Source organism: Heteronotia binoei, chromosome 11, assembly GCF_032191835.1.
Source record: "Heteronotia binoei isolate CCM8104 ecotype False Entrance Well chromosome 11, APGP_CSIRO_Hbin_v1, whole genome shotgun sequence".
In the NCBI taxonomy this organism is placed as follows: Eukaryota; Metazoa; Chordata; class Lepidosauria; order Squamata; family Gekkonidae; genus Heteronotia; species Heteronotia binoei.
The window spans coordinates 45,539,333-45,562,554 of record NC_083233.1 but is presented as its reverse complement, the minus strand read 5'-3'; the positions used below and the strand labels follow the sequence as shown (position 1 = coordinate 45,562,554).

At 44.5% G+C, this 23,222-nt stretch overlaps 1 protein-coding gene across 1 annotated transcript in view; it reads left to right on the top strand.

Annotated features, from left to right (window-relative positions):
* Window positions 1–1,578: 1,578 nt before the first annotated feature.
* WDR44 (WD repeat domain 44) overlaps window positions 1,579–23,222 on the top strand; it is a 32,465-nt gene continuing 10,821 nt past the window's right edge. The window contains exons 1-9 of the mRNA XM_060249976.1: window positions 1,579–1,742; window positions 9,465–9,498; window positions 12,944–13,018; window positions 14,445–15,087; window positions 15,194–15,336; window positions 17,362–17,457; window positions 19,231–19,367; window positions 21,435–21,518; window positions 22,253–22,359. Coding sequence (XP_060105959.1) covers window positions 1,663–1,742; window positions 9,465–9,498; window positions 12,944–13,018; window positions 14,445–15,087; window positions 15,194–15,336; window positions 17,362–17,457; window positions 19,231–19,367; window positions 21,435–21,518; window positions 22,253–22,359 — 1,399 coding nt within the window. The 5' untranslated portion in view covers window positions 1,579–1,662. The remainder of the gene's footprint in view (window positions 1,743–9,464; window positions 9,499–12,943; window positions 13,019–14,444; window positions 15,088–15,193; window positions 15,337–17,361; window positions 17,458–19,230; window positions 19,368–21,434; window positions 21,519–22,252; window positions 22,360–23,222) is intronic.

Here is a 23,222-nt window from a genome sequence, read left to right as displayed (position 1 = left end):
TGCACCATGCTGAGGCCCATCCTCTCCTGGATCCACTCCCAAAGTTTCCAGGTATTTTCTAACACAGACCTGGCAACCCTAATTTAAACAGATCGATCAATTTTGTTTCAAAAGACCAGTTTACAATGATCCAAAATTTCCTCATACTTATATGCTTTGCAATTCGTATTGTGTGTATGGGAGGGGAGGGTAATAACTTCCACAAGCGCATCCTTCGCACGCTTACTCAGAAATAATTCTCACCTTGTTCAGTTGACCTCACTCCTCAGTAACAGTGCATGGTTCTGCAGAGTGTCAGACTAGGATCGGGTGGACCCAAGTTTAAAATCCCCAGAACAGTCCCACTTTGTTGCAGTTTAAACCTCATAAGTTTGTTTCAGGTGGGTAGCCATGCTGGTCTGAAGCAGAACATAGTTGAGTCCAATAGCATCTTTAAGACCAACACTGTATTTGAGGTTCTAAGCTTTTTATGCACACACACTTCTTCACATACAGTGAAACAAAATTTCCTCAACATTACATATAGCAAGAGAGAGGGTGGAGCTAGTTGCCAGGATGGGCTAGAGACAAGATTGATGTACGTTGTCCTCAGTTCCATGGAGAAAAAGCTGGATAAAGGAGAAGAGGAAAGATACTGGATTTATACCCCATCGTTTGCTTTGAGTTGCACAGTGGTTTACAATCGCGTCTCAAAGCAATTTACAATCTCCTTCCCTTCCTCAAATATCCTGTGAGGTAGGTGGGACTGAGAGAGCTCTCAGAGAACTTTGACTGACACAAGGTCACCCAGCTGCTGCATGTGGAGAAGTGGGGAATCAAACTCGGTTCTCCCAGATAAGAGTCTGGGCACTCAACCAGTACACAACACTGGGACAAAAATGTACTAACTAAAGGAACTGGGACATGTTCTAAAGTATGATGGTGGTTTTATTTCGCTTCAAGGTAAAAACTATGAATTCACGAGGATCCACGTAGATCCGACTTGTATTCCTCCCCCCAATATCGGACTTTTATTTTTCTCCCTAAACATATCCATAAAAAAGTAAATACACCTAAGATAGCAGCCCTCAACATATCCACAAAGAGTAAGTACACCTAAGACAGCAGTCCGAGTCCAGACAATTTAAGGCAACAGCCTCTGTAGTTTCACTTTCTCAAAGCGGCTCAAGCAAATAAAGGCAAATTAGAGCAGCCACCACTTTCAGCTTCTTGCAACTCAACCACCCGGCGCAAGCAATTCAATAAAGCTTCTCCCTCTTGAAGCCACGCCTTTTTGTAGCAGAGGCCCCGCCCCTGTTGCGTCTGCCTGGCAGGTCCGTTTCCGCCAAACCAAAAGAACTACACTTCGGGTTCTCTATGCAAAGTGAGTGTCAACTCACGCAAAAACCTCCTAGACGAGGCGTTATAGAGGTAAAAGTTGGGTTCCGTTTCGAGAGCACAACTGGTTAAAATACGATAGATGGATTAGATAGATCAGATCGATCCCCACTCTTATCCCGCATACGACGGCGTTCGAGAGGAGGCCGGAAGTCGAGGCTGCGTGCACATCTATCTCTGCAGCTGTTCCTTCCTATTGCCAAGCATGGCCACGCCCCTCACCTTCCTGTCGCGAGACTTGCCGCGAGCGGCCCTGCCCGGTAGCCACAGCCGCTGCCTGACTCGATGGCGTCCGACTCCGACACCGAGGAGCTCTTCTACGACGCGGCTGAGGATGTCGCCCAGCACGGAGGGACTCCTTCGCCGTGAGTCAGCCTGGAGGGGGATCTGGGAGGGTAATCCGTATCGACGGCCTTAATACGGATTTGAATGAACCGGTGCTCGGAGTCCTGCCCATCCTCACTCCTCTCCTTTATTGCCACTCAGCAAAGAGGCCTGTGGACACCAACCAGAGCCTAATCTAATTCGGATTCCGATTGCTCTGAATTACTGTCCTTTTCTTTCTCGGTGTGGTTTAAGAAACAGGGAGGGAAAGGGAGTACTTTTGAGAAGGTGATTCCGATTGCGTTAAACTGCTTCTGGCAAGGCTTGTCCAACGCGTACTCGAGGCTGCCTCGTTTTCTTGGGAGATAGACCGAGATACATAGCGGTGTTAATCTGTCTGTAGCAGGTAGAAAAGAGCAAGAGTCCAGTAGCACCTTCAAGACTAACAGAATGAGTTTTCGTGAGTCACTGCTCAGATCTTCAGATATAGCTGTTTTCTTTGGCCCTTCCTTTTTGCAGCCTTACTTTCGTCCATCCTCGTTTGCGTCCTCTTTAGCCATGACACCTAATCCACCACCACCTGGACTGCTTTGGGTATTTATCTTTACTCTCTACTTCCTTGGGCGAGAAACCGTACCTATAATAAAATCCATTGAAAGTTTAGACTACAGTATAGGGTTCATTGACAACCTTCAGCCATCAATAAAGCTTGTTTTAAACTAGGAATGTCTTTTCTGAGAAGGGAGGCTTTAGCCACCCTCCTGACCAGCGGGCCTTCTGATATGCAACAGTGCTTCTTTCCCCTCAGCGACCCCGTGGCGCAGAGTGGTAAAGCTGCAGTACTGGGGTCTGAACTCTGCTCACGACTTGAGTTCAATTCCGGTGGAAGCTGGATTCAGGTAGCTGGCCCAAGGTTGACTCAGCCTTCCATCCTTCCGAGGTCGGTAAAATGAGTACCCAGCTTGCTGGGGGGAAAGTGTAAAAGACTGGGGAAGGCAATGGCAAACCACCCTGTAAAAAAGTCTGCCTTGAAAGCAATGTCACCCCAGAGTCTGAAATGACTGGTGCTTGCACAGGGGACCTTTCCTTTCCTTCTTTCCCCTCACCTTGAAATATTCTCTCTGTAGATAGACACATGGGTGGGGGAAGCCCTGAATATTTCTGAGCCTCCTGCCACATCTCTTCTCTGTTGTTCTTCCTCTTTGACTTCTGCTTGTCCACTCCATGGTGTATGATTCTTGTCACAAAACTGTATCTCTTACTGTTTTGCATGGCAACCTTTTAGTTTGTTGCTTGATCCTTCTGGTTAGCCATGCCAGTCCAGTGAACACAAGGCAGTTTGGAGGGGAAAAGTGAGGAGGTCCCTTGTCCAGAGTAGCTCCCAACTTTAAGTAGTGGCTTACAGGGAACTGAAGGTGAGCAGATAAAAAGTCACCATTATGCTCCAGTCTTTTGTAGAGTGCAAAGGAGCTTATAATGTTTTAAAGCAATTTTCCCATCCTGCCTGTTTCCCCACCACCACCGCATCAGTTTGACTTTTTTGTTGCTTCTCTTTTGTGTCCTTCCTTTCGCTGTTGCCCATTTTCTAGGGCTGTGTTGGCTGTACTGCTTCTGTTCTTCCCATGCTATCCTATTCTATCCCTCACTCATCTGAACTTCCTCCTTTGAATCTTTCCTCAGTGCCTTTTTCCTCCCATAGCCTGATGTTGGCAGCAGAGGTCACATGGCTGACACTCACAAGAGAGGGGCCTCTAGGCACCTGGCTTTTGAGTTTCTTCCTCCTCTGCATTGTTCCTTCCCTGTCTTTTTATTATGCTGTCTTTGAGGGCTGCCTTTATCTGGTACCAGCGAGTCCCTTGTTGACATGAGTAAGCAGCTTGCTGTTTTATCACAGGTCCCCTCTGGTGGCCTATCTTCTGGACCCAGGGTCTCTAGCAGGAAGTAGTTCCCATACCAGTGGCAGGGCAAGGGTGTGGTTGCAGTTTGTGTTTTGTTTTGATATGTCACAGTGATGGGGCAGTGTGGCACAGGAGTAAATAACACATTAGGGCTGGATGTGGAACAGTCTGGCAGCGAGATTAGGGTGAGCGGAGGAGCCATTTCACGGGAGCTGTTGCTCTGTCTGCAGCTGATGTTGATCACAGGGACTTTTGAGGCCATTGCTGGGTGCGGCTACAGTTGTGCACAACTGGACTGTGTCAGCAGGAAGGATCAGTGGCGTTCTGGCTTGTGCAGAAATCTGTCTTCCTAACAGGCACTTCTTCTCAAGTTCCATGGCACCTGACAAGGGAGTGAATCACAGTGAATCTGATTCTCCCTGTGTAAATGACTAGGGAAGGCAATGGCAAATCACTCCGTAAAAAGTCTGCCATGAAAACATTGTGAAAGCAAGGTCACCCCAGAGTCGGAAACAACCAGTGCTTGCACAGGGGGATTACCTTTACCTTTAGAAAATTCCCAAGTTCATCTATCGTTTCAAGTACGCTGATTCTAAAAATAATAATACATTAAAAATATACCTTTTGTGTGTTTATTACTGCCTACTGTTCCTGTAATCTTTCACAGCCAGGCAGATTGTACTGTCTTGGTTACTTTCTACAGGTTCTCTCACATTTGCTTCATCTCCTCTTGGGCTTAGAAACTGCTGAAAGTGCTCCATTTCCTCATACTGTCCGTGTACTACAAAGATACAAGTCCGAGGCTGGATTCTGGTCTCTTGTCTTTGTACTTTGTATGAAAGTGATGAAAGAAAAGTAGGTGCACAGAAGCATTGTGGTCTATTTCTACAAGTTCTTGCAGAATCTGTACAGGACACAATAGAATTTCTGTCAATTTTTAAGATTAGATAAGGAAACAAATGGGTTTTGGTAGTGAAGCATTTTAATGAGAAATTTCCTTTGTGAAATTATTTAAATATCAACCTATTTTGCTTGCTTTTAAAAATTCTGCTCTACCCCAGCCTATTTTATCTAAACTTGATGGGGCAAGGAGGAGTGCAAAACTAAACATCATTAGTTACTTTTAAAGGCTGTTTTTGTGAAATGGTGTTTCATTGTTTGAAAAAGAGAAGTGTTGTGGTCAACTGGCATCTGCTCCACCAGTGCTTGTGCTGTTCTCTGGAATCACTTCTGGGCATCTTCCATGCTTGTTAACAGCCACTAGGCTGTTCTTGTTAATTTCCACTAGGTTGGTTGTCTGTGGCAAATTAGAATTGCTTTTGGATTACCAGGAAAGAAAAGCTGCCTCTTTTTTCCCCCTTTCTGACTGTGAGTGTCACAGATAGGCTAGCAGAAACTTTTCTGAGATGTTTGTAAACTGGAGTAGTCCCATTGCTGCTGATGGGGCTACTCTAGGGCAGGCAGTCTTAAGAATTGCAGCCTGAATTATCCTTTTCTGTCATTTAATTTTGTTAAGTCTTTGAGCTTGATCAGGTCTCTTGAGAAGCTGGTATGGCTCCTTAATGTTACACTGTGTGTTTAACAAAACATACCTTGTTGGTGGCTGCAGCTTGTTTGCTAATTTAAAAATGCTACATCTGCAGCCTGTAGGATCTCATTCCCATTGCTTTTCAGATTAAAAAGGAAAAAGAAAAAAAATCTGTGACAGAGTTTAAGTAAATTATGAGCAGAACAGAGACTCCTTCAGGTTTTTGTGTTTATTTTTTTAAGGCTTAGTTGACTATTCCTGACTGCATAATTTTTAAAATGTAGATGACAAAACAGTTGCTGGGTTGTGAAAGAGGTGTTTGCCCTGACTTGGATAGCTCAGTCTTGTCGGATTCTGGAAGCTAAGCAGTGTTGGCCCTGGTTACCCAATAACCATGGGAGATCACCAAGGAATACCAGGGTTGCTACGTGAGACAAGCAATGATAAACCATCTCCAAACTTGACTTGAAAATGGTACAGTCACCATAAGTCGGCTTCAGCTTGGTGGCAAAAAAAGAATAGAGTGGTTTGGCCTTGTGGTTGGTTTCAACCTCTGCATTTGTGAGTTGTGAGGAAGAGCTGGCTGGTGGAATGGTGGGTGTTCCTGCAGTGTGAGGGTTTTGGGAAAAGGAGAAGTAAAAGGCCTTATGGTGAGAGTAAGTTTGGGTGAGGGAGCCACGTAAATGCATTGAGTGAAATGTTTCCATTTTGGCTGTTTAAGTCTCCGGATGATGGGGCATTTTGAATGTATGCAGAAATAGGTGGTAAAATAGGTAAAAGACCACAGTCAATAAGGCTGAGCAGATATCAGGACCCATGATCCGAGAAAGTTGTGGAACTGGCAGAAAGACCTCACCGTAGCTGAGTGATGGAGCACAATGCTTTGCATGCAGAATACTAACACTTAAGAATTTATTGTTCAGCATTTCAAGTCCTTTACGCATACTTTGTAGTCCTTAGAACAGCCCTGTTAGGTAGGCCATATTGCTGATGCTGAGGCTAATTTGTATTGCCTACAAACGCCTAGTGAGTTAATGGCAAAGGTAAAGCTTGAGCTGGACCTCAGAACATAAGAATAACCCATGGATTCAGACCATTAATTTGGTCCATCTAGTCCAGCATTCTGTTTCACACAGGGACCCATCAGCTAGTCTGGAGAGCCAATGGACAGAGTATACGGGACAGGGCATTCCCCAGATGCTGCCTTCTATCCTTGATATTTAGGGGTTTGTTGCCTCCTTGCATGGAAATTCTCTTTAGTAGCAATTGATGGACCTCTTTTCTATGAATCTGTCTAACCTCCCTTTAAAGCATTCTATGCTTGCAGCCATCACTACCTCCACTGGACGAAAGTTCTGTGATTTAATTATTCATTGAATAAAGAAGTATTCCTTTTGTCTGTCCTGAATCTGTTACTCATCACCTTTATTGGGTAACCTTGAGTTCTTGTATTATAGGAGTAGGAGAAAAAGCTCTCCGTACCTCCTTAGTTATCTTTTTTCTAAAAGGGAAAGTCCTGTACTCTCTAGCCTTTCCACTCAGGAAAGATGCTCCAACTTCTTAAATAATTTTGCTAGCCCTTTTCTGTAGTTCTAGCAGCTTTGCATTATCCTTATTGAGAATGGCTGACCAGAACTGTAAACAGCATTCAGAATGAGACTGCAGCTTAGTTCTAGGTGGGGATGTTTTACAGTACTGGTCATTTTATTGTCTTTGTTAATAATCCCCAGCATGGAATTTGTCTTTTTCCTTGCTAAATCACACTGGGTCTACACTTTTATGGAGAGGTATCCACTACAGCTGTGTAAGATTCATAGGTTCGCAGTTGATTCTCTTAGCTACTGTCCTTCATCAGTTCCCAGAAGGATCCAGTCTTTGATTTCTTCAGTTAAGCAAGATCTCTAGGAAAGACTCTTTTCTCCTTAGACTTCAGTGCATGTGAATGATGGACCAACGGTCTAGTTTGCTGTAATGTAGCTTCATATGTTCATAATTACCTGGAATGAGGCCAGAGCCTAGCTGCTTCCCAGGCAAAGATGCAGGCCTGGCTGGAAGTATTTCTCACTGGGCCATGTTAGAGAAGCAGTGGGAGGTTGAGGGCATGCTGGAAACTAAGAGAGTAAACTTTATAGCTTTGATTGGACTCTTGCATGGGGATACAGTGCCCAAACCTATTCGAATCCTGGCCAGTGACGCCTGTAGGCTGTATTCCTAGGTTTTTGTCTAGAAATTTCTTTGAAGTTTGATACCAGTGAAGCATGGATTCCTGGGAATTCCACAGCCTTCTGGCCAGCTTGGACAAGCCAGCACATTAAGGGGTCATTTGGTGCCCACCATGAATCTTGCTGCATTCTTCCAAAGTAAGCATTACCTCCAGAAAGAGTTAGCATTGAGAAATGCTTATATTTTCCTGTAGAATCTTATGTACGAACTACAAACTTGTATTTATTTATTTCGTTTTATTTATATCCCGCCCTACCCCACCGAAGCGGGCTCAGGGCGCTCACAACACAAAAATTCTAACAATAAAATTAAGAATTAAAATACAGGGATGTCTGAGTGGTACCTTTTCCAGCGTTGGCATGCTGAGGGTGTGTGGAGTACATTTTTTGGGTTCTGAGTTGAGCAGAAAAAGCCACAGCTAAAGAGCAATAAAGCTGCAGCTTCATAGGGATCCGTCATAAGAACAAAACCCTACCTCATATGGATCTACCTACCTAGCAGTTCTCTGTTCAATGCATCTAGGCCCAAATGCTCTTGGAGAAGTGTGCGGTGGAGGTCCCATTTCAAAAGGAAAGAAGAAGAAGAAGAAGATATTGGATTTATATCCCGCCCTCCACTCCGAAGAGTCTCAGAGCGGCTCACAATCTCCTTTACCTTCCTCCCCCACAACAGACACCCTGTGAGGTGGGTGGGGCTGGAGAGGGCTCTCCCAGCAGCTGCCCTTTCAAGGACAACCTCTGCCAGAGCTATGGCTGACCCAAGGCCATTCCAGCAGGTGCAAGTGGAGGAGTGGGGAATCAAACCCGGTTCTCCCAGATAAGAGTCTGCACACTTAACCACTACACCAAACTGGCTCTCAGTTTATGTACAAGAGGTTCTGTGTGGATCAGGCCCTGGAAGGGCACCTAATACAGCTTGTGCATCTCAGGTCTCAGACGTTGTCACGACTCATAGTGTTAGCAGTTTTCCCTACCGCTTCTTTGTTTGCATTTTCCAACCCAATATGGGGAAACAGAGCATTTGCCAGATTTGAAGGTATTAAATACTAGAGAGGCTTAAGGAAATAAATGTCTAGGAAACACTTCTCTGACCTGGGCTGCCCAGGTCAGTGGGAGTGGAAATAGATATGATACAACTCAGGGGGGTGAGGAAGAAACTCTTTTCCTTGGGCACAGACTTAATAGGAACAGATAGAAGACCTCTCCCTTGAGAAGGCACCCATTTTGACCATATACTTGCCTGGAAATCTGGAAGAAAGCTTCAAGATAATGGTGATTCTATAGAGATCCAGAACTCTTAAGCTGAAGAGCCTGTCCTATATTTTAACATCTGATACGACATGCATAGAGAAACGGACAGAGAATTTGCATCTTTCCTATTTCTCTTAGAATCCTTGCTCAATCTGGTGTTATGATAAAAGTATGTTTGTGACCATTTTCTTTTAAATAAATACTTTATACCTTTTGATGCTCACCTCAGCTGAGCTAGTTTACATACCAAGTAGAGATAACAAAAATCACTTTGAGCAGTTGCACTGATCTATTTTGCCAGTAATGACCTAGATTGAAAGCACCCAGACACCTTACAGAATTGGATAGGGACAAAGGAGCCCCATCAAATATAGGGAGCACAACACCCTTCAAAATCTCAGCCTTCCTGACCAGGATCACCTCCATCTTCAGTGTCAGTTTGTTCATTTTTAGCCATTGGACAGTGGCCAGCGTACACTGACCCAGGATAGCAACTGCTTCCTTTAGCTAAGGCAGTGTAGAACTGGAGGTCATCAACATATGCTCAGTGGCTCATATATGGACGTGTTCTCGAGTATGTAGAGCTCATATGGAAAAGAAAAAGCGTGGCTTGCGCTCTGTGTGAACTGACTGTATCCCAGTGCGTATCCAAGAATATTCTGCAGTGCCAGGAGGAGAGAGCAGGGAAGGAATGGCAAATGTCATTGGAAAAATCTTAAAGTACGAAGTTCTTAAAGTGCTTGTATAGAGGAAATTAAATATTTGCTAGTTAACATTTAAATATTGAAATGTGTTTGGCTGCTTCCTATTTTCACCTAAGGCCTGCATATCTCTGTTTTGTTTTTTCATTCCACCTCTCTACAGGTCACCTACCAAAGTTGGGCCGCCAGTACCGAAGGTGCGTCTCTTTGTATAAATGTTTGTCCGATGCAAGCAGCCTGCCTGACCTTAACAGAGAGCAAGCCAGGTCATCTCGTTCTAAAGACGTCAAACCTGCAGTGCCTAGGTAGACAGTGGACAATGGAGAGCAAAAAAAGTTTTCCTCTCCTCCCAAGTTTTCTTTTTTAGGGGGTGTAGTTTGCGAGGTTTGCATTGGCACTCGTTTAGCATAAATACAAAGTGTGATCGATTGCTTGAGTTCTGTTCCCGAGCCCAGCATCTGAGGATCCAGGGAACTTAATGAGCTGATGAGGTTTTTAATCATGCTAAAGCACACCAGGTCACTTTGTGACCTTTTAAAAAAAACTTGTACAATGGGGAAAAAATGGATTGCGAGGAAGCTGATGTTTGGGGAAATGAACTGGAATCCATTCCATGTGTGCAAATGGCTTTCTGAATCAGAACTATTAGGCAGCAGAGCCAGGGGCTAACTTACCCTAGTAGCCTAAAGCAGAGGTGGGCAGATTTTTTTGACCTTATGGCCACATCTTGGTCTCCACCTGCTTTTGAGTGCTTATAGTTGCATCTTGGATCCTGGAAACAAGAAGCACCAGCATCCAAATTACAGCCCACAAATGCACACAGAAACCCAGATGTGACTCTGACTCTCTCTTTCTCTCTCTGACTCTCTCCCTCTCCTCTTAGTAGACCTTGAACTATTTTTTGGAACCATGGGCCCACTAGCCAGTGCAGCGGCCTGATGTGCGAATGCTGTCCACAAATGGATAAACAACTTGAGAGTCAGAGGAAAAGCTGCCACAGCTGGATGTAGACCATTCCTCTCTCCCCTGCAGACATAATTTGTCCACCTCTGGTGTAAAGAGTGACTTCTGTTTCTAGAGACTGGTTACCTTAGGCTAGCAAGATATAAGAACATAAGAGAAGCCATGTTGGATCAGGCCAATGGCCCATCCAGTCCAACACTCTGTGTCACACAGTGGCCAAACCCCCCCCCCAAAACCCCAGGCACCATCAGGAGGTCCATCAGTAGGGGCAAGGACACTAGAAGCCCTCCCACTGTTGCCTTCCCAAGCACCAAGAATACAGAATATCACTGCCCCAGACAGAGAGTTCCAACAATACTCTGCGGCTAATAGCCACTGAAGGACCTCTGCTCGATATGTTTATCCAATCCCCTCTTGAAGCTGGCTATGCTTGCAGCCGCCACCACCTCCTGTGGCAGTGAATTCCATGTGTTAATCACCCTTTGGGGTGATTAACACATGGGCCCTGTCTCATCTCTTGATCATCTTGGAGTATTAGCAAGGGGCCCATGGACCTAGCCACCAGTGGATGGATGGCTGATTTTGGTGGCCACCAGACACCTAAAAGGCACTTCTTATTGTCTTAAGCAGAATATAGTCTCAGCATCCCATAACATAAATTACTTAGCTATTGGTATCTTCTAAAAATGCACTCTAGCTTTGTAAATTTAAAAGTTGTCAGTGTGACATGGGGATTCTGTTAAAAAGAAGCAGATCCCGCAGAGGATTTGTCCTCCGTGTCCCTGTATTCATCCATAGTGAAGTGAGCATCAAAAGTAAAATTGGGAGAACTTGATTGATGACCTCTCTTTCATCCTCTGAGCATAGTTTTGCCTCGGAGCTTGACTATTCCTGTTATGTCCTTGGGCTAAACCGGTCCAACTTGTTCAAAGCACGTATTTGTTTTTCTTGTCCTCTTTTGATTTAAGCCTAAACTCAGCTTTTTCCCAATGACAGCTGATTTTTTTTTAACCCAGCCTTCTTGCATTCTTCTTGTATTTTTGCTTTTAATTTTTGGTTCCTCTGAGAGAATTGGGTTCTGAGATCTGCTGTTTCATTGCAACTGTAGTAGTTTCATTCTTTGCTCTTGGCTTACTTTCTGTTCCTCACGTGTTACCTTGTGGTGACAGAAGGAGCTGAGCGTCCTGATCTGAAAAGCTTTAGATTACGTGAAAGCAGAGCTCTAAACTTAGTGCATGGAGGCAGCACCGCCTGCTCCCACACAGGTAATTAGTATGCATTAGTATGCAGCCGCTAGGAACAGCGACAGCACAGCTGACTCTCTGGCATTTAAGTAGGCCAGAAGTTGGTTCTGATTTGGAGAGGGAAGGAGGGGAAAACCCTTGTGTATCTAGTTGCAGAGGCCAAAGGTGATGCCATTCAGCCCCTCAGGGAATATAAGAAAAAGTTGTCAAAGCCCAATTTGTTGAGGAAAAGGTGGTAAGAGTGGGCTACTACCAAAGGAGTAGTTGATTGTCTAGCACATGGGTGGCCAAATTTGCTTAATAAAAGAGTCACATAGAATAAATGTCAGATGTCTGAGAGCCACAAGACATGAATGTCAGATGTTTGAGAGCCTCCAGGCAGGCAGGCAAATAGATGTGGGGAGGGAGGAGAGGTGGAAAGAAAGCAACTTTAACTTTAAATGTATTCTCCAAACCACCGGCTGGCTTGGCTTGGAGAAGTGATTTAAAGAGAAAAATGTTTTCTCCAAGCTGGCCAATAGGACAGCGGGGGCTTCAAGAGCCACACAATATTTGTGAAAAGGCCACATGTGGCTCATGAGCCACAGTTTGGCCACCCTTGGTCTAGCAGGAAGTTGTATCTAGGGTTACAAACAGAGGATAGGGATGAACTGAGTTGCACTGGAGTTTGGCTGTGTAACCCAGGAACATTCTCTGTGTAGCCTTGTGGGCAGAGCATTCTCTGAAAAGGAAGTTGGACTGCCTTATCAGGCATATCTCTTCTGCTCTCTTTGTGGCTTGTTAGGAGCTAGTTTTAACAAACCATTGGTGTGTTTTAATTTTGTTCTTACTTGTTGAGGGCCGATTCCCTTTTCTGACTGTGAGGCAGAAGAATTGCCAGAATATGATTTTCCTGACTAACATGCATGTGGCAAAACAGGCTTATGAAAATGCCCAACATGGCAGGGTTATAATATAATAAGTTAACCACACTTTGTGGGAAGGCTTAAAAATAAAGTTACATACGTCTATGGAGGGTGGGTTTATCAAATGCTATTAGCCGTGGCAGTTAAATAGAACCCCCAAGCCTTGGGGGAGGGGGGGATATACTTATGAGTGCTTGATGCTGGAGATAAATGAAGGAAGAGGGCTGTTGGCTGTGGGCTCTGCTTTTGGGTTTCCTCAAAACTTCTTGTGCTAGATGGACTTTTTAAGTCTAATCAACAAGGGACTTCTGTTTGTGGAGGGGAATATACACACACTTTTAATGCAAATGTTTTCCAAATGAAACCAGTTTATTTCTGTTTGTCTGTAGTACAAAAAACACCCCCTGCCCCAAAGGCTGACAACAGGGGGTAGTTTTCTTTTGCTCCCCTGTGATGAATTTTAGATTTGGCCGTTTACAGAGAGATCTTCCTTATGCGAGGAAATCTGACTGTTCATGACTGTTTTACAGGAACTGGGTGATGGTTTGCAGACAGCAGAGACTGAGGCAGCAACGTTGGAAGTAAAGCAAGATGACCCAAAAGAGGTTTGTTGTGGGGTACTGAAAATGCCTAAACAAGAGGGGGTTTTTTTAAAAAAAAAGTTGTGTAATAAACATTTTTAGCAATGTACTGAAAAGCCCTTTCACTTTTGAAATAAGTGTGAAATGGGGGGGGGGGGTGTTGGTAATATGGAGTTCCTGCATAAGGATATTTAAAGAGGTAGTTCAAGACAAAATCATCTCCAGAATTTGAGAAAGCTAAATTACTTCCCCATTTTGGGGCATCCAATATAGCTTGTAAGACTGAAACCATTAAACTGTGTTAATTTATTATCTGTTGCTTCAAAATGCAGATTAAAAAAAGTTTAAATGCAGTTTTTGAATAAAAAGTGACACTGTTTAAATGCAGTTTTTGAATAAAAAGTGAGACTGTGTCATTTGGGTGTCAAGGTGTCCACGAAGTCCTTGTTTCTCCCTCCCATCTCCCCTTGTGTGTGGGACAGAAATCAAGGACATGTTGGTTTGAAACATACGGCAGTGTGTTGTTGTCATGTCTCAGCTGGGCAAAATGGCAGGTTGTAGTTCTCTCCACTACAAACAAGGATGCTATACCAAAGTTAAATCCTGGTTTTAGACTCTCAGGAAATGGGCATGGGTGTGTTGGAGTGCCCACATTCAAATGTGTCTGCAAATTGCGGTTAGATCAAAGACTTCCTAACCCAGGAAATCTTCAGTCTTGGATCCATGTATGGGGAAGGGGGAGGAACAGAGGGGGAAGTCAGGTGAGCTCAAGTATTTCAGGCCTGCTTATGTTACAAACAAAATTGTAGTTTGTTCACTGTCTGAACATAGTCTTTGTGTAGGCTTTTCTTTAAAAGACAGTTTGGAGGAGGTCTGTTTTGCCCAGACCAGACTTCCTAAGCTCTTGATGCCTTAAAATTAGTGGTTCACACTCCTCCCACATGCTGAAAGATAATTTTCTTGATCAGCTCCCAAAACAAAGCTTTTTTTTTTCCTGCTGCATAGCAGAATTTAAAAAGCCTCTGGAATCCAGCATCCCCCTCCCCCCAATTCAGGTATAGAACTGTCTTTTAGGTAACAGGATTGCTTTCTCATTTCCCCTAAACCAGATAGCAGTAGCACTGACTGAGTTGCAGAATCATGGTATGGCCTTCCTACCCTGGGGTGGTGATATTTCCCCTATATTTGAAGAGTGAGGGAAATCTGCCTTGTCAGTCTAAGCAGAACTGGACCTTTCCAAGGCCATTGACTTCAGTGTGTTTATAAAGTGTAATCCTGTATGGGACTTCCCCATTGTATGAAGAGTACTCAGCACAGTGCCGTAATTTTTCAAGGCATGCTTCTTTCACAGTCAACCTTTGGGGAATCTTTGGCAGAGCCTCTGGCGATGATCTTTCTGGGATAGCTGACTGGTTTGTGCTGCATATAAGATATCTGCTTTGCTATTTAGATAATAGACAATATTATAGAAGAGAGCCAGAAAGCACGGCGACTAGAAGATGGTGTTTTGGATCCATCAGGAAAGGAGCTGTCTGACCCCCCATCACATGCCAATACCTGGATTTCTGGAGCAGACATTCTTCAGCATATTCCTGAACTGTTGGTTGTAGAAACAGGCTTAGAAGGACGTAATGAAGAACATTCAGTTCAGGCCCTGGCAAATGAAATAGAGTACAGGCAGGTTCTGCCACCTCGTGACATTGCATCGGAGCATGGAGATGGGGAAGCCACTGATAAATCTTCAGAACCTGCAGATAAGCTGCAGGAGTTCAAGGCAACAGAAGCCAGTGAGCCAGAAGACGGATCAAAGAAGGAGGATATGGCTGATACAAGGCAGTCAGAGATCTTGGATCAGGGGTCATTGGATTTCTTGCCTCCCAAAGATTTATCCACAGCAGAGGAGCCACCTCCAGCCAAACCCCCGAGGCAGCTCACTGCAGAGCCAGACATTGTTGCCAGCACTAAGAAATCTGGACCCGCTCGCCCTCCCCCTCCAGCAAGCATCCCCCCTCCCCGACCCCCACCCCCAGCACGGCCCGCTCCACCACCGAGGAAGAAAAAAAGCGACTTGGACATTGAGGTGCAAAAGATACCTGGCCTCGAAGGCAAGTTTCAGTTCTGTGGAAATGCAGTTGCCTGTGAAATACATAGTTCATTCAATTCATTCAGTCTAGATTTCCCACATCATTAATGGGTCACATCTTGTTGCAGTTCCCAGGGAGGCCTTTTCAGCTGGTGGGCTCTTATCTCCAAGTGTACCTTCAGATTCCGTGGCCAAAGACTCTCAGCCTTCTTTGGATCTTGCAAGTGCAACAAGTGGAGACAAAATTGTTACAGCCCAGGTAAGCCAGCAGCACTCCAGCCGTTAAATTGGTCCAACTTATTATATGTTACCCTACATCAGGGGTGGCCAGCAGTAGCTCTCCAGATGTTTTTTTTGCCTACAGCTTCCATCAGCCCCAGCCAGCATGGCTGGGGCTGATGGGAGTTGTAGGCAAAACCATCTGGAGAGCTACCATTGGCCAACCCTGCTCTACATCTTGGTTTATTAGATCCGATCTTGTGTTATATCCAACTCTGCCTGTCTGTCAGCAGTTGAGACTGGTCCTTGCCCCCTCCAAATAGATTGCTTTTTCTTTGGTTATTGTTTCAAAGTGGCCTCTATTTGTAACATTTCCCTGCTCTTGGGTATATCTGCTGTGGATATACACAGCATACATCTGCTGACGTGGGCTGTGATTCACAAAAGCTCATGCTGGAATAGATTTTGTTGGTTTTGAAAGATTAACTGGAATTGAATTTTAATACAGTTACCCATCTAGAATTACCAGCAGTAGCATTGCTGCCTTACAAGAGAATGAAGTGGCATGGAGGGGTAGATAAGGCAAAAGGACCACGAGGTGCATGTTAATAGTTGATCTTTACACTCGGAAAACCACATGGATTCCTACCCTTCAGAACTGGAGGATGATTTGTATTGAATATTCCCTGCAAGTCTGAAATTCTAAACACATCGTCAGAATCCATGTCCAGTAGTAAATTAGCACGTCAGATAGAAGACTTGTCTCCTGACAGGCTGGTTTTCTTCGAGCTGGGAGAACCTGGTATGAGGGAACATGCAGAGTTATATACTCTCACTTTCATTTGGAGGTGGTACAAGAGGGCTATCGTTCTTAGGGATCCATGTGGAACATGTACCACTTGGTGCAGAATCATGTTTAGTCAGCAGCTGTGCTGAAAGTACCTGGGGACTGCAGTAGGCATCATCCCATGTGGCTATCCAGTTGCACAGCTCTGGTGATAGAACAAAATAAGAATGTGGGGGAGGGCATGGCAGTGAACACAGAACACCACTTATTTTCAGTAATACAGTAAAGATCATAGTGCTGTAGTGGCTACAGCTGCAATTGAGGACTAAGGAGCAGGCGTCAGGATCCCCTTGCTCCCAGCATAAATGGGAGCAGGATGACAAAACTACTTCCCTCCCTCTTGAACAGGCCAGTGGCCAGGCCCAGTTTTGGACACCAGTAGCCCCTGGTTTTTGCACCCCCTACTAGTGAACACCAAAGTGAATGCCTTTCTTGTCATGCCTTTCTTGTAATGTTTTGTTGCCCTTGTGTCCCCCTCCCCTCCTTTCTCTTGGTGCAAAAGTAGGTGGATTCTAGGCAAGTGCTTTTTATGTACCGTTTGCTGTCTGTAGTGCTTGGTCTTTTGGGGAAGGAGGGTGTATGGCTTCTAAGGTAGTCATTGCCTGTTGCAGGTTTTGTTTTGGTTGTTTAAAAGGAACTTTGTGATAAGTAAAAATTCTTGGGAGTAGAATAAAAGGAAAAACACTTTAGGTTAATACTTCTGTTCTTCTAATCTCAAGATGGCCTGACACAGGGCATAGGCCAGCCAGCCTTTTTGTGGAGTGGATTCTGGATGGTACCACTTCATACCGCAGGTGGATCAGTTGGTGTTTATGAGTTCTATTCAGTTGTTTTTTATACTCCTTATACAGAGAACAATATAGAGGGAAGGGCTTTACTCTTCTTTCACGTGTTTTGTTTTCTGTGTACAGGACACTTCTTAAAATGAGGCATTGATACCTATGCTTTCCCCTCCCCCAGCACAGTAGTATGCTCTAGAAACGTGTTTACTATCCTTTCTCCTGCTTGTAAGAGCTAGGCTGTAATCTGCGTGCGACATTGCAGCAGTTTTATTATGTAGACTGGATGTTGTATAGCCCTGAGTTCTGCTGTCGCTCTCCAGCAATCCCATTATGGTATCTAATGTGCTGGAAACTAGGTCAAAGCACTAGAATTTTAGTGAAATAATGTGTTCTCTCTCATTTCTGTATCTAAGCAAATGCACATCTTTAATTGCAGGAAAATGGGAAACCGGCTGATGGACAGACGACGACGAGTGACGTCATTGGGCCTCAGAGACCCAGGTCTAATTCTGGCAGGGAGCTCACAGATGAGGTATCCTTTGGGAAGGGGGCAGGGCTACCAAGGACAGTGACTGGGGGGGGGGCAAAATCCTGGGGGCCCTGGTTACCCAGAGGGTGCTCCTTGAGCTGGTGAAGTCATATATTTTGTTTCCATAAGATTATAAGCAGGGCAGAGGGATTCTTTGTCTAGCGAGCCCTTTGTCTTTGTCTAGGATGTGATGGAAGTGTTTGTGTATGTATTAAATTTTTATCTGGTACCTTCACTAAGGAGCTCAAGGTTGGTATATGTAGTTTTCTCTTCCTTCATTTTATCTTTTCAACGGCCCTATGTAGTAGATTAGGGGGAGAGAGAGAGAGTGCCCACTGAGTCTCATTGCAGAATGGAGCTTTGAACTCTGACCTCCCTTGTCATTTTCAAGTGATCTAATCACTATATCACACCCCATCTTTAAGTAGCGGTTTTCAAGAATTCTGTATAACATGTTTCCGTCCAGATAATACAGATCTGTTCCTGGAAAATGTTAAGCAACGCATAAGTCTTAATAGCAAGAACAGGACCATGTGCCCTTTTTCCAGTTTATGTCACCTTAAAAAAAGATTTTTCAGTTGCAGAATGGAAAGTGTTGATTTTCACACAGGGCCTCAGTCCCTTTGCTTCTGTTTGGGGGAAACTAGAAGCCCTGCCAGCCAAAAGAACAGGCCTCCCTGACTTACTCAGGGCCACTGAGAGCACCGGCCCCTCCATTCCCCCTGCTGCTGACAAAGTGGATTGCAGAAAAGCTTATGCTGGAGTTGAGTCTTTAAGGTGCCATAAAACTCCTGTTTATACATGTACTTACAAAGCTGCCTTCCACTGAGACAGACCATTAATTCTTCAAGTTCAGTATTGTCTACTCTGACTGAGAGTGGCTGTCCAGGGTCTCAGACAAATGTCTTCCACATCACCTACTACCTGATCCTTTAACTGGAGATGTTGGGGATTGATCTTGGGACCTTCTGAGTGCAAAGAGGATGTTCTACCACTGAGCTGTGGCCCCACCTCTACAGACTAACATGGCTATCCGTCTGAGATTAACACTTTCCTCCTCAAATTCTTAGGATCAGGAACAGCTGGCAACCATGCTATTCAGTGACTAATTCCCAGGCAATGGCAGTGATGACTTGAGATTTCGGTTAACAGGCAGAGTTAAGAGACAGTACAGGACAAAACCTGATAGACAAACTAAAGATGTTGTCCTGTATCCTAGCCAGGTGCTTCTCTGTGTTAATGTTCAGTCCTACAGTTGTGCACCCCCCAATCCCACACTTTAGAAGCACACTGCCTTTTGACATGTTTGTTTCTTGGCTACCAGGCATTTATATATAGTCCTGTTACAGAGTTATCAAAGCCGTGGCCTGTGGACTCCATAAATTAATGATGGCTCCCACAATATACCTGTGTTGCCTTCCCCTTCGAGCTGGGAAGTCTCACACCAGCTAATTGTTGGAGTGCAGGAAGACAGGTCCCTGACTTAGAAGCTTACAATCTAAATACTGTCACAAGGGAGCAACAAATGGAGGGAACTGAAGAGGAAGTGAAGATAAACAAGGAAAGAATCTGTGTTCCAATTACAGGTGCTCAGGGCTTATGACAGTATATAAATACGGTCATGTGTTTCTTCTTTCTCGAACCATGTGGAGTGAAAGTATGTGTTCCACTTAGGAAATGGTTTTGAAAAACTTCTAACATTCTTCTGGAAACTGAACATCAGTCTCCTCATGTTAGGTAAATTGTCTGTCATTTCCTTCTGTTCTCTCTGTGCAGGAAATTCTGGCCAGTGTCATGATAAAGAATCTTGACACCGGAGAGGAGATCCCTTTGAGTTTAGCGGAGGAGAAGCTGCCCACAGGCATCAACCCTTTGACGTTGCATATCATGAGGCGGACTAAAGAATACGTCAGGTAGGAACTGAGAATGGCAATTGACACCTAGTGGTGGTCTGTTTCATTGTCTGTATTTCTCGGTGGGAGTGTCAGTCTCTCTGTGAGTGATTGCTCCCATCAGCCCACTGGGATAGATGAAAGCTCTTTTTAAGTTTGATCAGGTCCAAACAAAGTTCCTGGGGATAAGAAGAAGAAGACTACAGATTTATACCCCGCCCTTTTCTCTGAATCAGAGACTCAGAGCGGCTTACAATCTCCTGTATCTTCACCCCCCACAACAGACACCCTGTGAGGTGGGTAGGGCTGAGAGGGCTCTCACAGCAGCTGCCCTTTCAAGGACAACTCCTGCGATAGCTATGGCTGACCCAAGGCCATTCCAGCAGCTGCAAGTGGAGGAGTGGGGAATCAAACCCGGTTCTCCCAGATAAGAGTCCGCACACTTAACCACTACACCAGACTGATAAAGATAAAAAAGATAAAGGGTCTGAGCCACAGTTCCCAGTCAGCCACAGAATCTGTGCACATAGGGCAATCAAGCTGATAGATTTCAGGTGGGGCTGGCCCAAATTTACACACACTCGACACCACCAGCAGGTGACTTGTCTATTCAAGCCAACCCTGCTGGCCATGTGATTCATTGATTTATTTTATTAACTTTGTTTATTATCCACCTTTCTCGATGAGACTCAGAGTGGATTTAAAAGGTAAAGGTAGTCCCCTGTGCAAGCACCAATCGTTTTCGACTTTGGGGTGACATTGCTTTCACGGCAGACTTTTTACGGGGTGGTTTGCGATTGCCTTCCCTACTTTCCCCCCAGCAAGCTGGGTACTCATTTTACCGACCTCGGAAGGATGGAAGACTGCCTGAACCAGCCTCCGCAGGGATCAAACTCAGGTCATGAGCAGAGGGCTCCGACTGCAGTACTGCAGCTTTACCACTCTGCGCCATGGGGCTCTTAGAGTGAATTACAAAATTATAAAAGCAATGCAATAAAGACCAGTAACATAAGTAACAAACAATACACTAAAATTGGATTACACCATTAGAAAACAATGAAATAGTAAAATGTATACAATAAACAGTATAGTATATTCAATAAGCAATGCTGTATTAGAATAAAAATAAAGATGTGCAAATTTGATGCCTCACTATGGGATGGGTGGGCAGCTGAAGGGCCAGGGTGGTATCTTTTAAGGTTTCCCATCTGACCCTGAGATTCCATGGAACGAATAAACCAACCATCGCATTGCCAAGCTGTGTTAGGTGTGAATGCTTTTTGCATATTACTCACATTGTGGTCACAAGAGGCTTTGGCAGAGTTCTTATTTGTTCTTCTCAGCTGCTTGCTCCTGTGCCCCAGCTGAGACTCAGGAAAAAGGAAGGGACCTACTAAGGGACCTAAAAGAAGAGCTTTACCAAAGCCTCTCTTACTGTTTGCACTAGATGAGAAGAAGTTAAAGAACCCTTTTTCTGCATCTCTGCTGGGGAAGGAGCAAACTGGTTGGCAAAGTGGATGCAGCTGCCCCATCAGCCCTCTTTCAATACAAAAATATAACCCCATTGATTGCTATTTTTCAATTTGCCAAGCAGCATCTTAAGGACTTGTATTTGAATCTAATTCCACCAGAGAATCTCCACGTGTCTCCCCGTCCCCTCCCCAGTGTTTAGATACAGATCTTTCCTGTTTAGCAGTAGACAGTTGCCCATGTGAGTTCTGGCAGGGAGATCCTCAGGTGGATCAGACAATGGCCACTCTCTCTAAAGTGACTCAGCTTTGCACATAAAGAATGCTTTGCCCACTTCCTTTTGTGTGTTTGTGTGTGTGTGTGTGTGTACATGCATGCCTGGAAGTCATGGTTGACTTCTGGTGACCCCTAATGGGGTTTGGACATTTCAGAGAGGTGGCTTGCTATTGCCTCCTTTTGCATCCTGGCCCTGGTATTCCTTGGAAGTCACCCATCCACGTACTTGCCAGGGTTGGCCCTTTTAAGCTTCTGATATCTGACAAGATTGCAGGTGCTGTTCCATCAAGGTGTTTGGCTACTTGGCACATAATGCTCAAAAGCTGTTTTGTTTGTTCACAGTAACGATGGGGCCCAGTCTGATGACGAAGACAAAATGCAATCTCAGCAAAGTGATATAGATGGAGGACGGTTAAAACAGAAAACGTAAGCCTCCCCCCTGTTTTCTTCTTTTATCCTAATACATTTTTTGGAAGATGGGAATCACTCTTTTTGAAGGGAACTGAGGAAATGCATTTGTGGGTGCGGGTGTTGCTGAGGCAGTTATTACAAGGAATTCATGTCTAGTGAGTGAGCACAGAAGGTGGCATAAGTGAAGGAGAGTAACTCATTGATGGGGAGAAAATGGGATCTACGTTGGAACATCTGAAGATCTGGCACCAGTTCAGGGATCCTAGTGCAGGTTTTCTTGCATGCTGCCCCACTTTTCATTTACATAAGGCCTGAATCAGGTTGAAAGTTCTTTTTTCTTATTTCACTTCATAACTCAGATGCTCTTTGTAAAGGTTGTAAACAGAGTCTGATGGCAGCAGAGACCCCCTAATGTATGACTGGTGACCAGAAGTACACTGCTTCTGTATACAAAGGACATTTTAGGGACACTTAGCTGGCATTGCCTAGCACCATGTTGTAGTTTCTGAGCACCACTTTGCAATTGGAGTGGTGTTTGCTGTGGGGTGGACAGCTGCTGTATTCTGGTTATAGGTAGTATTGCTACGGTCAATGACACCAGTTAGCTGATCCAGAAGCAAAGGACAGCAGAACAGAAATGGAATCAGCACTAATCTCACTGGGTAGCAGACAGATGCACCTGTCTCCTTTTTGTTCACAATACTGTCTTCCAACCGAGTGTTGTTTTAAAAAACTTTTTCCCACCCAAGGACACAGCTCAAAAAGTTCTTGGGCAAATCAGTCAAGAGGGCAAGGCATCTGGCCGAAGAATATGGGGAACGTGCTGTCAATAAAGTGAAAAGCGTTCGAGATGAAGGTTAGTAAAAAAAAAGGGGGGGGGGAGTGAGGGTGTGTGGGAGAAAGATCTAATAACTTTTCCAAGATGTTTAATAAGAGACAGTATTTGACTTATTTTCCTAGTCGGTCCTGGCTCTAAATGTTACCTCTGCTGCAAATATACTTGATAGCCTTAAAATCACTCCTCCTCTACCTCACTCCTGAATTTCTGCATATGGAGCAGAGGCCCATCAGTGGCTATTATCCACAGCTTATTGTTGGAACTCTCTATCTGGGGCAGTGATGCTCTGTGTTCTTGTGCTTGGGGGGGGCACGGTGGAAGGGCTTCTAGCCCCTCTGGTGGACTTCTTGGTTTTTTGGCAGTTGGTTTTTTTGGCCACTGTTTGACATAGAGTGTTGGACTGGATGGGCCATTGACCTGATCCAACATGGCTTCTCTTATGTTCCACTATGGTACACTACCACCACCCTACAGTACACTCCAAAATTAACAGTCCAGCAGCGCTTTATAGAATAACAAAATTTGTGACAGGATATGGCATTTTTAAAGTGATACTGAACTCCTGCACTTTTCTACTACTATGATCTAATTCCATAATTAGTTACAGACGTGAACTGTTGCTGTTTGTCATTTGTTTAAAAGTGCTTTCACTATTACAGATTAAATGCCTTGACAGAAAATGTGAAATGGGAATGCAGCATGTAAATAAAATTGTGTTGATTTGGTACAATTTCCACTGTTTCAAGATCTCTATTATCCTTTTCAGCCACAGAACCTCAAAGCAGCTGTTATGGGTTTAGAGCTGATAAATGTTGTAGTGTGTTCAGAGTTAAGATGCCTGAAGTTTTACAGAAGATCAGGCAGGGTAACTGTATTAATAA